The sequence below is a fragment of the Gopherus evgoodei genome, chromosome 1, assembly GCF_007399415.2.
Source record: "Gopherus evgoodei ecotype Sinaloan lineage chromosome 1, rGopEvg1_v1.p, whole genome shotgun sequence".
Taxonomy (NCBI): Eukaryota; Metazoa; Chordata; order Testudines; family Testudinidae; genus Gopherus; species Gopherus evgoodei.
The window spans coordinates 277,764,530-277,776,737 of NC_044322.1; the positions used below are offsets into that span (position 1 = coordinate 277,764,530).

At 42.1% G+C, this 12,208-nt stretch overlaps 1 protein-coding gene across 4 annotated transcripts in view; it reads right to left on the bottom strand.

Annotated features, from left to right (window-relative positions):
* The window catches only part of ANO4 (anoctamin 4), a 211,065-nt gene that overhangs the window by 129,669 nt on the left and 69,188 nt on the right, over window positions 1–12,208 (bottom strand). For 3 of the 4 annotated variants that reach the window (XM_030548448.1, XM_030548447.1, XM_030548449.1), the window contains one exon: window positions 934–1,034. In XM_030548448.1, coding sequence (XP_030404308.1) covers window positions 934–1,034 — 101 coding nt within the window. Of the gene's footprint in view, window positions 1–587; window positions 690–933; window positions 1,035–12,208 lie in introns of all 4 variants that reach the window. The other variant, XM_030548451.1, reaches the window with a different exon arrangement.

Genomic DNA, 12,208 nt, shown 5'->3' on the forward strand with positions numbered 1-12,208 from the left:
GCACAGTTTCGTCTCGAAATGGGGAGGAGAATATCCACCGAAGTTCTCTGAGGGGCTTTACTCCGGGCTCAATCGCCATTTGTGACTCTGGCCTTTCTTCTCCTCTTGCTCATATGAGAGTAAATCAGGAATAACCCCATTAAATCAGTGGAGCTATACTAATGTAATCTCAGGGAAGTGAAAGGAGAACCAGAACCTCTGAAGCTTTGGGTTTGGTCCGCTTAAGCCAAACTCTTTACACTATTTTAAAAAGTTTTTATAACATGTAGAATAAAAGTGATTTTTTAAATATCAGGATTGAAACCCATCATACAAATTGTATTTGATAAGAGGGAAAAGTGGGTCTGAATGACCATTTGGAATTGATTTGCCCCTCAGTAGCACAGAATACCATTTCTACTCCTTCAAAGAGAAACTCTAGGTTTCAAAAGAAAATCTTCCATCTGAATTCCAGTCTTCTATTAGATAGAATGCTTATTTATGTTCTGCATTTCCCCTACTACACACTATACAGACAGACACTTTACAGGTGCCGAACATGCCAGATACGTCCAACAGACATGCACCTTCTGTGCTGCCGTACGTACCTGGATCGTCTCGACTGCCCATTGATTTCAAGGACATGTCCATTTAAAAAACAGCAGCGCACGAGTATGCAGGGGGCTCCGGCAGTGAAGGGGTTAAAGGGCCTAAGGATAGAATACCCCATGAAAATAGCTGCGCTGCTATAGATCGCCTTAATTTAAAACTGCTATTGTACTAAAATTGCAGGCAAATTAATAAGAAATATCAATGAATATGTATCTCTGTCACTCCATTTATATTTTCTAAAGATGTGAGGTATTTCATAGAATAGCTTTTCTGGGTGCATTTCAGTTTTATTTTACACTCTCTTTACAGTAAAGCCTGAGCACAAAATGTAATTACACCTACCTGAAAGGCATTCTTACATTCATTACTTCTGCATATCTGCCCAGGACCTCCCATGGGGCATGCAACTTCACAAAGATGATGTCACTGTTCGTTAAAGATGACTGTAACAGAAAAACAGAACAGCCACCAAGCCAAGTGAGGACCAAAGAACCTTTAACACTGGTCAATTTCCACCACCCACAGATATGTTTCAGAATTGCAAGGATTTCTTCTTTCCACAAATGCACACATGCACATATAAAACTTCATCCTTGACATTGCTCTGATGATTTCCTTCCAATGAGCTGTTTTCCTCCAGAAAAGTGTATCCATGACAGGGGATGGGCATGAAGCAATGCAAGATACTCATCTGAGCCTCAGATTTGAGTGCTTTGCTTCACATGCATTCCTAGCTCCTGCTATCCTGAGAGAAACAGACTGAGGTTGAGGCTTGGATCTGATCCTGCCACAATAGCATACAAGGGGTCTGATTACTTCTCCCCTCTACAGGACACAAGGACCTCTCAACCTGGGGTCTCTTTTCCAGGTATGTTATACTGCAGCAGATATTACCACGTGAGCATGTGTATATGTTTTCATGAAAGAAAAAGAATACACGATGACGTGGTTTTATCAGCATGATCTTGGGCTATTTGCATTCTCCCACCTGGGGAAATTCCACAGACTGTAAAGGGTGAGGAGACCTCCCTCCTGCCCCAATTCTTGCAATCCCTGTATCCTTTTCAGCCCACCATGGGATATCAGAGTCAGAGTGACTATCACTCTAACAGAAGAATGTATAGTGGTGCATAGAGAGGGATGAGGGGAGAAATTCAACTCTGCTGGTGGCCAGGAGGGAAAGAGAGGCTCTGTATAGAGAGGACATGGGAAATGTAAGGGGTCTGTGGGACTGTGTGGTTGCTGGGGAACAAGACAGGGCATAAAGAGGTAATGAAGACGAATGCTGCTAGCTGTCCATGTACCCACAATGTTAGTCGTTCACATACTTTTTAAAAACTTGTGAAATTCCCGCAGAATTACTTATAATGTAATTTGTGACAGCCACAGCAGCTCTCTATTAACCATCAAAACCCACCAACATATAACCAGGAAACATGTCTGGAGTTAAAGGGGGCCTGTTCACTGCTGAGGGTGAGGGTAATGATATGGGTGGATGGATATTCCGCAATGATCTGAATTTGATCTCTCAGATGTTAAACATTTCCTCTCACACAGAAGCCTCATAAATCTGTAAGTAGTCAAGAGAAATAAAATGTTTCCTTTATCGGATGTGGTTTGTTTCACTGATACCCTGCAATGTGATTGCTGTAGATTTATCTATAGAAAATCTAAACAAAACACATCTGGAGGGTTTCAGGCTTCTTCTGAGGAAGAGGATGAGTGGGAAATTATTCATATAAAAGTCACATTCTCACAGTAGTTATGAATAGTTAAAATTCATGAGGAAAAACATTAGAAATTCTAAAAGAAAAAAAGAAAAGTGGATGCAAAACAAAACTGGACCGGGAAAAAAAAACAACAAAATGCAGCTTTCTTCTACACTGAAGAGAGAAAATAGATCCCAATAAAATATCTGACAGAAAATATCCAGTGAATCATCTTAGTTACAAAAATATTTCAATGGATAGCTTCTGTTAATCTTCTCTTCTTTAGATTAGTAATTAAATACTGTATCTCTCTACTTCTAAGTGCTTTTTCTGTGCTTCATCTATGGCTTTCTCCTCCAGGATATAATTAGTGAGTAGGTGGTATATATACTTAGTACCATCTTTGCACAGTTGTAAAGAAGCAACAGATAATGGTGAATTGCTGTCAATTTAGATCTCCGATCTTTATGAAAAATCCAAAGCATTTATTGATGATAATATTCAGTATCAACCTACAGGTCACATCTTTCTGATTATTAATACTATGGAGGCCTGTACCACAAATACATTTTTCCTTCCCAAACCTTTTCCGCAATCAAATCTTTCCTTTTCACTGGTCGGGTCAAGTATACTGGGATCAGTTTCCAAACCTGGGGACCTTAATAGGATATCACAGTCTTGCATCCCAATGCTCAGATTGACATTTTGACATGTAGAATGGGCATTTATATGCCTAAATTCTGAAACGTGCACCCAAATGCAGGATTAACGTGGCGTTCATGGCGGCCCACATTTGAAAATTGAGTTGAGTCTCCTGTTGCCCAGTTCAGCACAGAGTGCTAAGAAAGAGAACAGCAGAGCAGCCAGAGACAAACCTCAGGCTGCCCTGCCATTCCTCCCCTCCACATATACAACTATGTAGAAAGCTATATAAAGAGGGAATTTCTAGACTGCCTTGGGAGGAAGCAATAGCTCACCCCAGCCTTCCCGAGGGTTTGGCCATGTGGCCTTTGGAAAGAGATGTTTAACAACACTTATATTTGCATTTTTCATGAATAAATGTATTGGGCTTGATTCACCTTTACAGTTGCAAAGCGGTGGCAATTGTACCACCCTGCCTCAGCAAGGCCTTTTGCACTTCTGGGGGATGCAGCCTCCCGGGAGGCAAGTTGGGTGTTTTCACTGCTTCTTCCTAAGATTTCTGCTGCCTAGAGAGAGCAACTTTTCTTCCCACTGGGACATAACAGGAGCTCCAGACAGGAGCAGGATGCCTTGAATCAATGGACTGCCCGGCTGCACTGGTCACACAGCCCCAGTCAGTCAGTCCCACCCAATTTTCAGGCTATGCTAACACTTCATGAGTCCCTAGTATACAGGGGAAGTTAGCAGCTGCTTTTCACAGTGGACTTTCTACCTCTATGAGCTGTGTGCCTCAACCATGCCAGTGAAAGCTATGGTAAAGCAGGGTAAGTTTAGCCCTTTTCCTTTATTACCTGATATAAAATAAATTATCTTTATCAGCATGAAAAACATGAAGTACTCAAATCACTCCAATCCAAAGACAAAGTCTCCTGCATGCTACTGCTTGAAAAAGCGCATTACAACTAGAAACAAAATATTTAAAAAAAAAAAAAACCCAGAAAAAATTTCCCCACTCTTCCCACTGACAACTAGGGCTTTCCTCGTTAAAAAGTAAGCAGCAGGTAAAGTCAATTTTTCACATTATTGACACAAAAAATAATGCAATAGTACTCCTCTCTGACACATCGAAACCATATTTATCAACAGGAACAGTCGGCTGGAAAGTGATGGGAAGAGGATCAACAAATCCAAACCTGGACAATGAAACTCATGGGAACAGGAAAAAGATAGGGAGCCTATAATCACTTGTTTGGATCAGAGCCGGGGCATTAGTGACTAAAATTTGTCACCAGATGATAACTGTCTAGTGGTCAGTGGCACTCCCAATCCAGTCCTTAGAGGAGAGTAAAAATATATTTCTCTTAGTGCCATTGTTGGCAGTCTTCAGAAGGGTCCAAGCTGAATGGCCAAGGAGACTTAATTAGGACAGCTGGTCAGGAGAAGAAAAATGGACTTTTCATTTAAAAATAACAAAACAACAACAAAATCCCACACAAGCAAAAAACAACCCATGTTTTTTGGTTGAAAACTCAAAATTTTGGGGCAAATTGTTTTTTCATAAATCTCAAAAATTTTAGTGGTAAGCAGACACTTGCACTAAAATTTTTGTCTAGTTGAAAACCCAATTTTCTATAGAAAAACAACTCTGACAAGTCCTTTTAATTATCTCTTACATTTAAATCTAAATGCTTCCAGTTCCAGCCCCCAAAACAGGCCAGCATAGACACTTTCATCGGTTCTGTGTAGCACAAACGATGGGCTTCCGTCTCCAGTGCCATCAACAGGGCTAGTGCTACCATTTAGGTCAACTAGGCGATTGCCTAGGGCGCCAAGATGTGGGGGTGCCAAAAAGCAGTGCCCCCATTTTTTTAAACCCTTTCAGCGGCCGCTGCGCTGGGAGGGAGAAGGAGTCTGAGCCACCAGCAGGCAGCCCAGGGGTTCCCCAGGGTCAGTGCGCCACCGGCGGCAGCCAGCCCAGGGGTTCGAGCTGCCGGCGGCGCATTGAACCCCTGGGCTGCCTGCCGGCAGTTCAGACTCCCTCTCCCTCTCAGCACAGCAGCCGCTCCATCCCATGCAATTCTTCTCATTGCCAGCGGTAGCGCCGGCGGCTGGGCAGAGCTTAGCGCATGTTGCACAAGCCCAGCGACGGGTGTGACAGCAGGGCTTCTGGAGCAGAGGTGAGCTGGGGTAGGGAGGTTGTCGCATGGCTCCCGGGGGGAGAGCTGTTATTGGGGGGGGCCTCAGGGCAGAGCTGCCGCAGGGCTGGGGGAGGGGGGCGGGCGCAAGGTGGAAGTTTCGCCTAGGGCATGAAACTTCCTTGCACCAGCCCTGGCCATCAACCTACTAACTTGTCACAAGCATTAAATTTGTTTTCTTTTTCTTTTTTTAAATGGAAAATAGAACTGGCTTAGAATGATCAGATTATTTTATCCTTGAACGTAAAACTTAGAAAAATGTTTGAAAATTGTATCAAGAAGTTTCCACAACTTGCATCATACCCTCAATTATTTACTAACAATCTTTTCTACATTAGGAGCATTTTGCTGGTACAGTTATACAGGAAGAGTTGAACAGGCTATACCCTCTAATATAAACACAGCTCTATGGGATACAAGTGCCTACACCATTATAGCTTATTCTTTTTCCCCCAAACTGCATAAGATATACTGGTAAAAGCAGAGTTATATGGGTTATAACTGCAACCACACTAGAACTTTTAACAGCGTTGGTTAAAAAAAAAAATAGTTACCCCCCAACTGACTACGTTGTTCAATTTTGTGTGTAGAACAGGTCTAAATAAACTGATATGAATGGTGCTGAGTTATCACAGTGATAGGCACTCTAGGCCTAGATAATGACAGAAAGACAAAATTGCTCCTGCTGAGACCATTATAAGTAGAAGAGAAAGGCTACTGCATTTTCTCCTCTCTCTCAAAGTTGGTCTGTTTGCATTAATGATGTTCCATCTGTACAATCAGACTTAATATAGATTCTTAGAATTAAGTAGTACAGGAAGTACAAAATTCTTGGCTTCCAAGTGTTACATTGTTACATCAACAGTGCAGAATAATTAGTAAGTATTGTAGAGTGAACTACCGAAAAAAACAAAGAAACCAAGCACTCATATTGATTACTGTTCTGCAAACCTGCAGTAAAATCCAAAGAGGCAATGTCCTAAAATTGGAGGAAGGATAAACTAGTGCCAAAATCTCTAAAATATGCATACACAACAATCTAGGTAATTAATGTCCTGTCAATATGCCTTAGTTCCAGGCAAAATATATCATTAATATAATAGGTAGATGGATTTAAGAAATTTAAGAAATAATGGATAATGTCTTCTTTAAGGCCTAGATCATGATAAATATTTTCAATATTATTACAGGTTTGGAAAGCCAGGGGAATAGAGTGCACACAGTTTTAGTAAAGCATTTTCTCTACAGTTTTCCTACAAGTCAAAGGAAGTAGTCTTATTATCTGGATAAGAATACAAATAGGATGATTTTTAAAAATTGCCCAACAAAAGAAACAGGTAGTTATTAATTGAGTAACTTTGAAATGAAGAAACTCAGCCACAGCACTACTTTGTAAAATAATTTATTGAGAGTGTGAAATCCTGTTATGAAACTGGGACATAAAGTTAAACTTTATCTTTGTACAACTTTTCACCAGTTCAACTCCAATGATGTTAGCAACACCGGAAACCATTGCACAGACAGGCTGCTGGCTTTTGCCAGTATATAAGCAATGTGTCATCTAATCCTGCTGAGTGCAGGTCTAATTGACACAATACCTAAATACCATCAACAGCTGACAAACTCTGCACATTGCTAACACCAGTGGAACTGACTATGTTGTTAGCAACAAGGACAGATGTTTGAAAACTTGCCCTAGTGTAGACAAAGCTTGAGGGAGCTGATTTGAAAAGTTAGGCCAGGCCATTTGTCTGAAGTGTGACTAAGATCTCCATACCTGAGTCTACTGTAGAGCAAGGTTTCTCAAACAGGAGTTGCCGCTTCTGCAGGGAAAGCCCCTGGCAGCTGGGCCAGGCCAGTGTGTTTACCTGCCCCGTCTGCAGGTCTAGTCAATCGCGGCTCCCACTGACTGCGGATCGCTGCTCCGGGCCAATGGGAGTTGCTGGAAGTGGCGGCCAATATGTCCCTCAGTGGAGCTATCTCTAGATGGGAGGAACCATGGCTGTGGAGAATGCTTCCCAGCTACCTAGCCAACAACTGTGTCTGTACAAAAACTCTGTGAGGATGGGTTGACCCACGTGTCTGTTCCTGTTCCACTTTTCTTTTGACTCAGGACTATGTTTATATAACTTTTAGCAGCTGTGTTGCCCCTGGGATTGCTGGACTTGGAGATATTTTGAGGAGCTGTCTTTTGACAGTTAATTTTAAATTGTTTAACTTGCTGTGTTCCAAATCTACCCAAAGACTCTTTCAGTCTTCTTCAGTTGGTAGCTAGCCATCTTCCCTCTCCACTTCTCCACTATGCATGGGATTCACAAAGGTTTTTAGGCACCTAGATCCCATTGATTTCAGTGGGAGTTAGGCACCTAAGTACCTCTATGAATTCCACCCTATGTGAATAGCAGGACATGCTCATTTAAAAAGACTGCCACAGTAGATTTACAAGCAGCTGAGACATACAGACTACTAATGGTGCACAAACATTTTGATGCACTGCAGGAATCTGTAAACTTGATTGATACAAATCTGGAGAGGAACTCTCAAAAATCTGCAGAAGTAAATTGCAGAGTTTTTGTGAGCACTCAGGATATCAGCGAAATGATTCTAAAGCAAAATGGAATGGTAAGAATAGGCTTGACTCATTTGGATGATATTTGACTACAACTGTCTGAAGAAAAATTCAGTTTAATTCTATTGAGAAGGTCCCTGCTTAAAAAAAAATTCCTCCTCATGACAGACTACACCCTTGCATTCACACCGTACATGCTACAGTAATAATCTTTATTCAAAGTATCCCTTGTGAGATATCATTTGAAAACACATAGCTTGCTGATCAGTAATATCCTGATAAAATATGTGTGGCAACACTGTATGTGAAGTTGTAAGAGTCCCCTGTATGATGTTATTAACACATGTTCTAAACCTGCCTTAAACAAAGGAATATGTGCTTGCCTTAATTTGCATTTAAGCAGTAAACAGAGTCATCAAGCAGAAAGGGAAAACAAAGGAAGCTCAAACAGGTGAAAAAAAAACCCAGCAGGGAACATCCTTCCACACAGACTCTTTGTCTCCTCGTTCTCAGATGGAAATATTTTTCAAAGAGGGACTAAAAACTATAAAAAGAGGGGCAAACACCCCAAGATATCACCCCTCTCTCTTCCTGCCCATCGCATTCTCTTAACCTGAGAAGACACAGAAAACAGCTGTTGACTCTAGGGGAGGGGTCCTAACCTGAAGAGGTTAGTCAGTAATCTTGCTGGAAGCGTATGGTGAGAAATTTTGCTTAAATTTAAAATAGTTTGTTAAGTTAGCCACTAGAAAGTATTTTATCTTTATTTTTCTTGTAACTATTTCTGACTTCTATGCCTTATTATTTGTACTCACTTAAAATCTCTCTTTGCAGCTAATAAGATTGCTGTATCTAATTGAGTGTATTTGAATTGAAGTGTCTGAGTAACCCCATTTGAGATAACAGGAACAGAATCAGGCGTCTATTGAGGGCAGGCCACAGAAGGAGGGGTTTAAAACTGGTGGGAAGGGAGGATCTCATTTTGCCCGTGGGAAGAGGGAAGGGGGTTGGGAGCCTAAACAGTCTCTTACCCAAAAACATTCCGCTAACCCTCATCCCAAATCTGTAAAAGTAGAAGAGCCCAAAAGGTGCTATCAGTGTAATTCAACTGATCAGCTGAGGAATAAATGCCCTGTGCTAGGATGAAGCAAACAAACAATACTCCTGTTAGTTCTGCTGTCCTCAACACAGAACCCCCGCAAGCAATTTAAACCTAACATATTGTCTGTGAGGTTAGCCTTTGCAGAACCAGACATGGAGCGTGTCAAGGCTGAATCCTCACGCTGTCACTCCAAGTGCAGAAGGTGGGGGCCCGCAATGATTCTAAAAATTAACACTGGCCACTCCAGGCTCGTATTAAACTTCCAAGGTTACAGTTTTTCTCTGACCTTGGCTTGGTAAATGCTGCCAACACCCCAAATGCAAAAAAAAACCAAAACACCTTGGACCCAGGAAGGAGCACTTGGGAATTTCTTGCTGTGGGGTACCCTCAAGCCCTTTCACCTCTCTCTGGGGAAGAGCTGAGAAAGAAAACAAAGGAAATTAGCTGCTGCCACCAGCTAATCAAATAGCATATGCACAAACCTCTTAAGACACCAAAAATACAATCCTGTTCTTAAAAAAAGATAGATTTTATTTAAAACCAAAAGGAAGAAAATACATCTGGAACTTAGGCTTTTGCTAGATATTAAAAGAGCAATTCCAAAAATTAAGCACTCGAAATAGCTTTCTTGGGAGTTAGCTTAAAGGTTACAAGCAAACAAAAGCAGCTGGGGTTAGCACAGAGAAGTCCACAAGACTTAAAAAATAAAACAAATAAACCTAACAACATCTTCCTAAATATGCCCTTTCCAATGATTTTTTTCTAGGTATGAAGATGAATTTTTTTATGTGGTTTAAGCTTTACACAGCATTCCTGCTTATAGCATTGCTGCTCCATGTCTCCTTCTCCGGAAAACAACAAAGGGAAAGTTTCTTTCCCAATTTGAAAAAGTTCTACCTTCCCATTGGCTCTTTTGGTCAGGTGCCCACTTCCTTTTCTTTACCTGGTGGACTTTTAACCCTTTACAAGTAATGCAAGCAGAGAACAGCTACCAAGAGGGGATTTTACAGCTAACTGTCCATCAAAGGGAGCTACCTCTGACTTTATTTATCATAATCCCCTTAAAGGACTAATAGACTTAATATAGTTGGACTACCCAGAAAAGGGCTGGGTAGTACAAAACATACATTTCTGGGGGAAAGTCTGGAACTGGGGATATGTTGGGCTCACCCTGCAGTATAACCAAGGTTGTGGAGAGCCAAGGGTGTGACTGGCAGGCTGCAGTTACACCAGGGATTAAAGTAATTTACAGGACTTACTGGTACTGCCGGAGTCCTGAGGGGGCATGGCCTCATCTGGAAGAGGCGGGGCCTCTCGAGATTTAAAGGCCCTGGGGCATTGGCTGTGGCTGGGAGCCCAAGGGCCTTTAAATCAACCAGGTGCGCCAAGCTGCAGAGGTGGCTGGGAGCCCCTGGGATTCAGGGGCAAATTAAAGGGCCCAGGGTTCAGCCGCCGCGGAGCTCCAGGCCCTTTAAATCCCGGCCCCAGCCTGGCAGCCGAGCTCGGGCATGGATTTAAAAGGCCCGGAGCTCCCATCGCTGCAGGGAGCCCTGACCCCTTTAAATCCCAGCCCCAGCCCAAGCCGCGGATGGGATTTAAAAGGCTCTGAGATCCCCGCTGTGGGGAGAGCTCTGAGCCCTTTAAATCCCAGCCCCAGCCCAGCTGCCGAGCCACAGGAGGGATTTAAAGGGCTCTGGGATCGCCGCTGCTGCGGGGAGCCCAGAGCCCTTTAAATTCCTGCCGTGGAAGCCGGTGCAGTCCGGCACAGCATACTGGCTCTTGCCGGTACACCGGACCGGACCGGACCGGCTTACTTTCACCTCTGAGTTACAAAACATCTGGGACTGACCTGCATGCTGGTGCTTCTTTGTGAGCAGTATAGATTGCAGGCTACAGCAGCAAGGCATTGCAGGGAACACCAAGTTACAGGGCAGAGGTGACAGAGCCCCTCACTCATCTGGATTGAGCCCTGATATGTCACCCTCCCCTAAATGCTAAAACTGCTAGATTGTGTAACTCTTTCTATGGTAAACTAAGTATAGGATGCAACAAGGGACCAAAAGAAATCAAACTTAATAGACAATGTAGTGGATTAATCTTTGGTATACTTTCAGGCTGACCAAGAGGAGGAAAAGTTAGAGTTCAGTGGGCAAAAACAAACAAACTCACTCCTCCCCCCTGCCCCTGCCACATAACACAACTTGATGAGCTAGGCATTTCTTCAACCTTTTTTATCCAGCCAGAGTAGGAGTGGATTATCCTGGGTTTAAATATAAAAAAATAATAATTGGAGATATACCAATCTCCTAGAACTGGAAGGGACCTTGAAAGGTCATTGAGTCCAGCCCCCTGCCTTCACTAGCAGGAACAAGTACTGATTTTTGCCCCAGATCCCTAAGTGGCCCCATCAAGGATTGAACTCACAACCTTGGGTTTAATAGGCCAATACTCAAACCGCTGAGCTATCCTTCCCCCCTATATACCTACTTAGATTACCTGAAGATGGAAAAATATTTTAGTAGAACTGGAAGCATCTGCAAAAGACAATACTGATGATTTTATAGAAGCTCTTGAGGTTTCTTAAATGGACTGATTATAACTGGGGAGAAAGCAGAAATACTTAATCATATCCCTGAGTACAAAATGAAAAAAATGGACCTTATGGAGAACCACACAATTCTCATTGCCTTGAAAGATGTGCTTTACATTAAGCAAGGTCAGTATATGATAAGGACAACTCACGATTTTCCTTAGGGCTTGTCAAATTCCTTGCCATGAGGCAACATCAGCTCTTAGCATGTTATGCTGAATAGGCTAAAAATAATCTAACCACTATCTCCACCACTAGCCCATTACTGCCTTTTACAATGTACCTACTCATAAAGTGTATCTGATACAAAACATTTTACATATGCCAAAAAAGTTAGGAGATACAAAATTATTTTAATGGTTGAGATAAATAAGTTATAGATTTTGTCTGCTATCCCAACTCTGAGCTTGCATGTATAGATTTATGAACCCTGGGGTTTGCAGGGAGAGAAGTTAGCTCTAATCGTATCTTTTTTGATCAGAGGTCCACCACCACCATAGCATTAGGCAATGTCAGTTCTGATCTGATTACATATGTTATACAGAGGTGAATTTAATCCTGGGCTTGTCTGTTCTATCTATCTATCCATCCATCGTTCCCTGATGAATTTATGAAAATACAACTTCAAAAAGATATGTCCACCTGTAAAGATCACCAAACACTGAATCATTTCTCCAATAGGTGTGGTAAAGTATGGGGTAAAGTGTCATCAGCATTATAGCATGAGACAAAAGAAAGATATCCAAAACACTGAACATTTTGTTAACAAACCATCATTTCTGGAAATACAATTATTTATAATATAAAGGA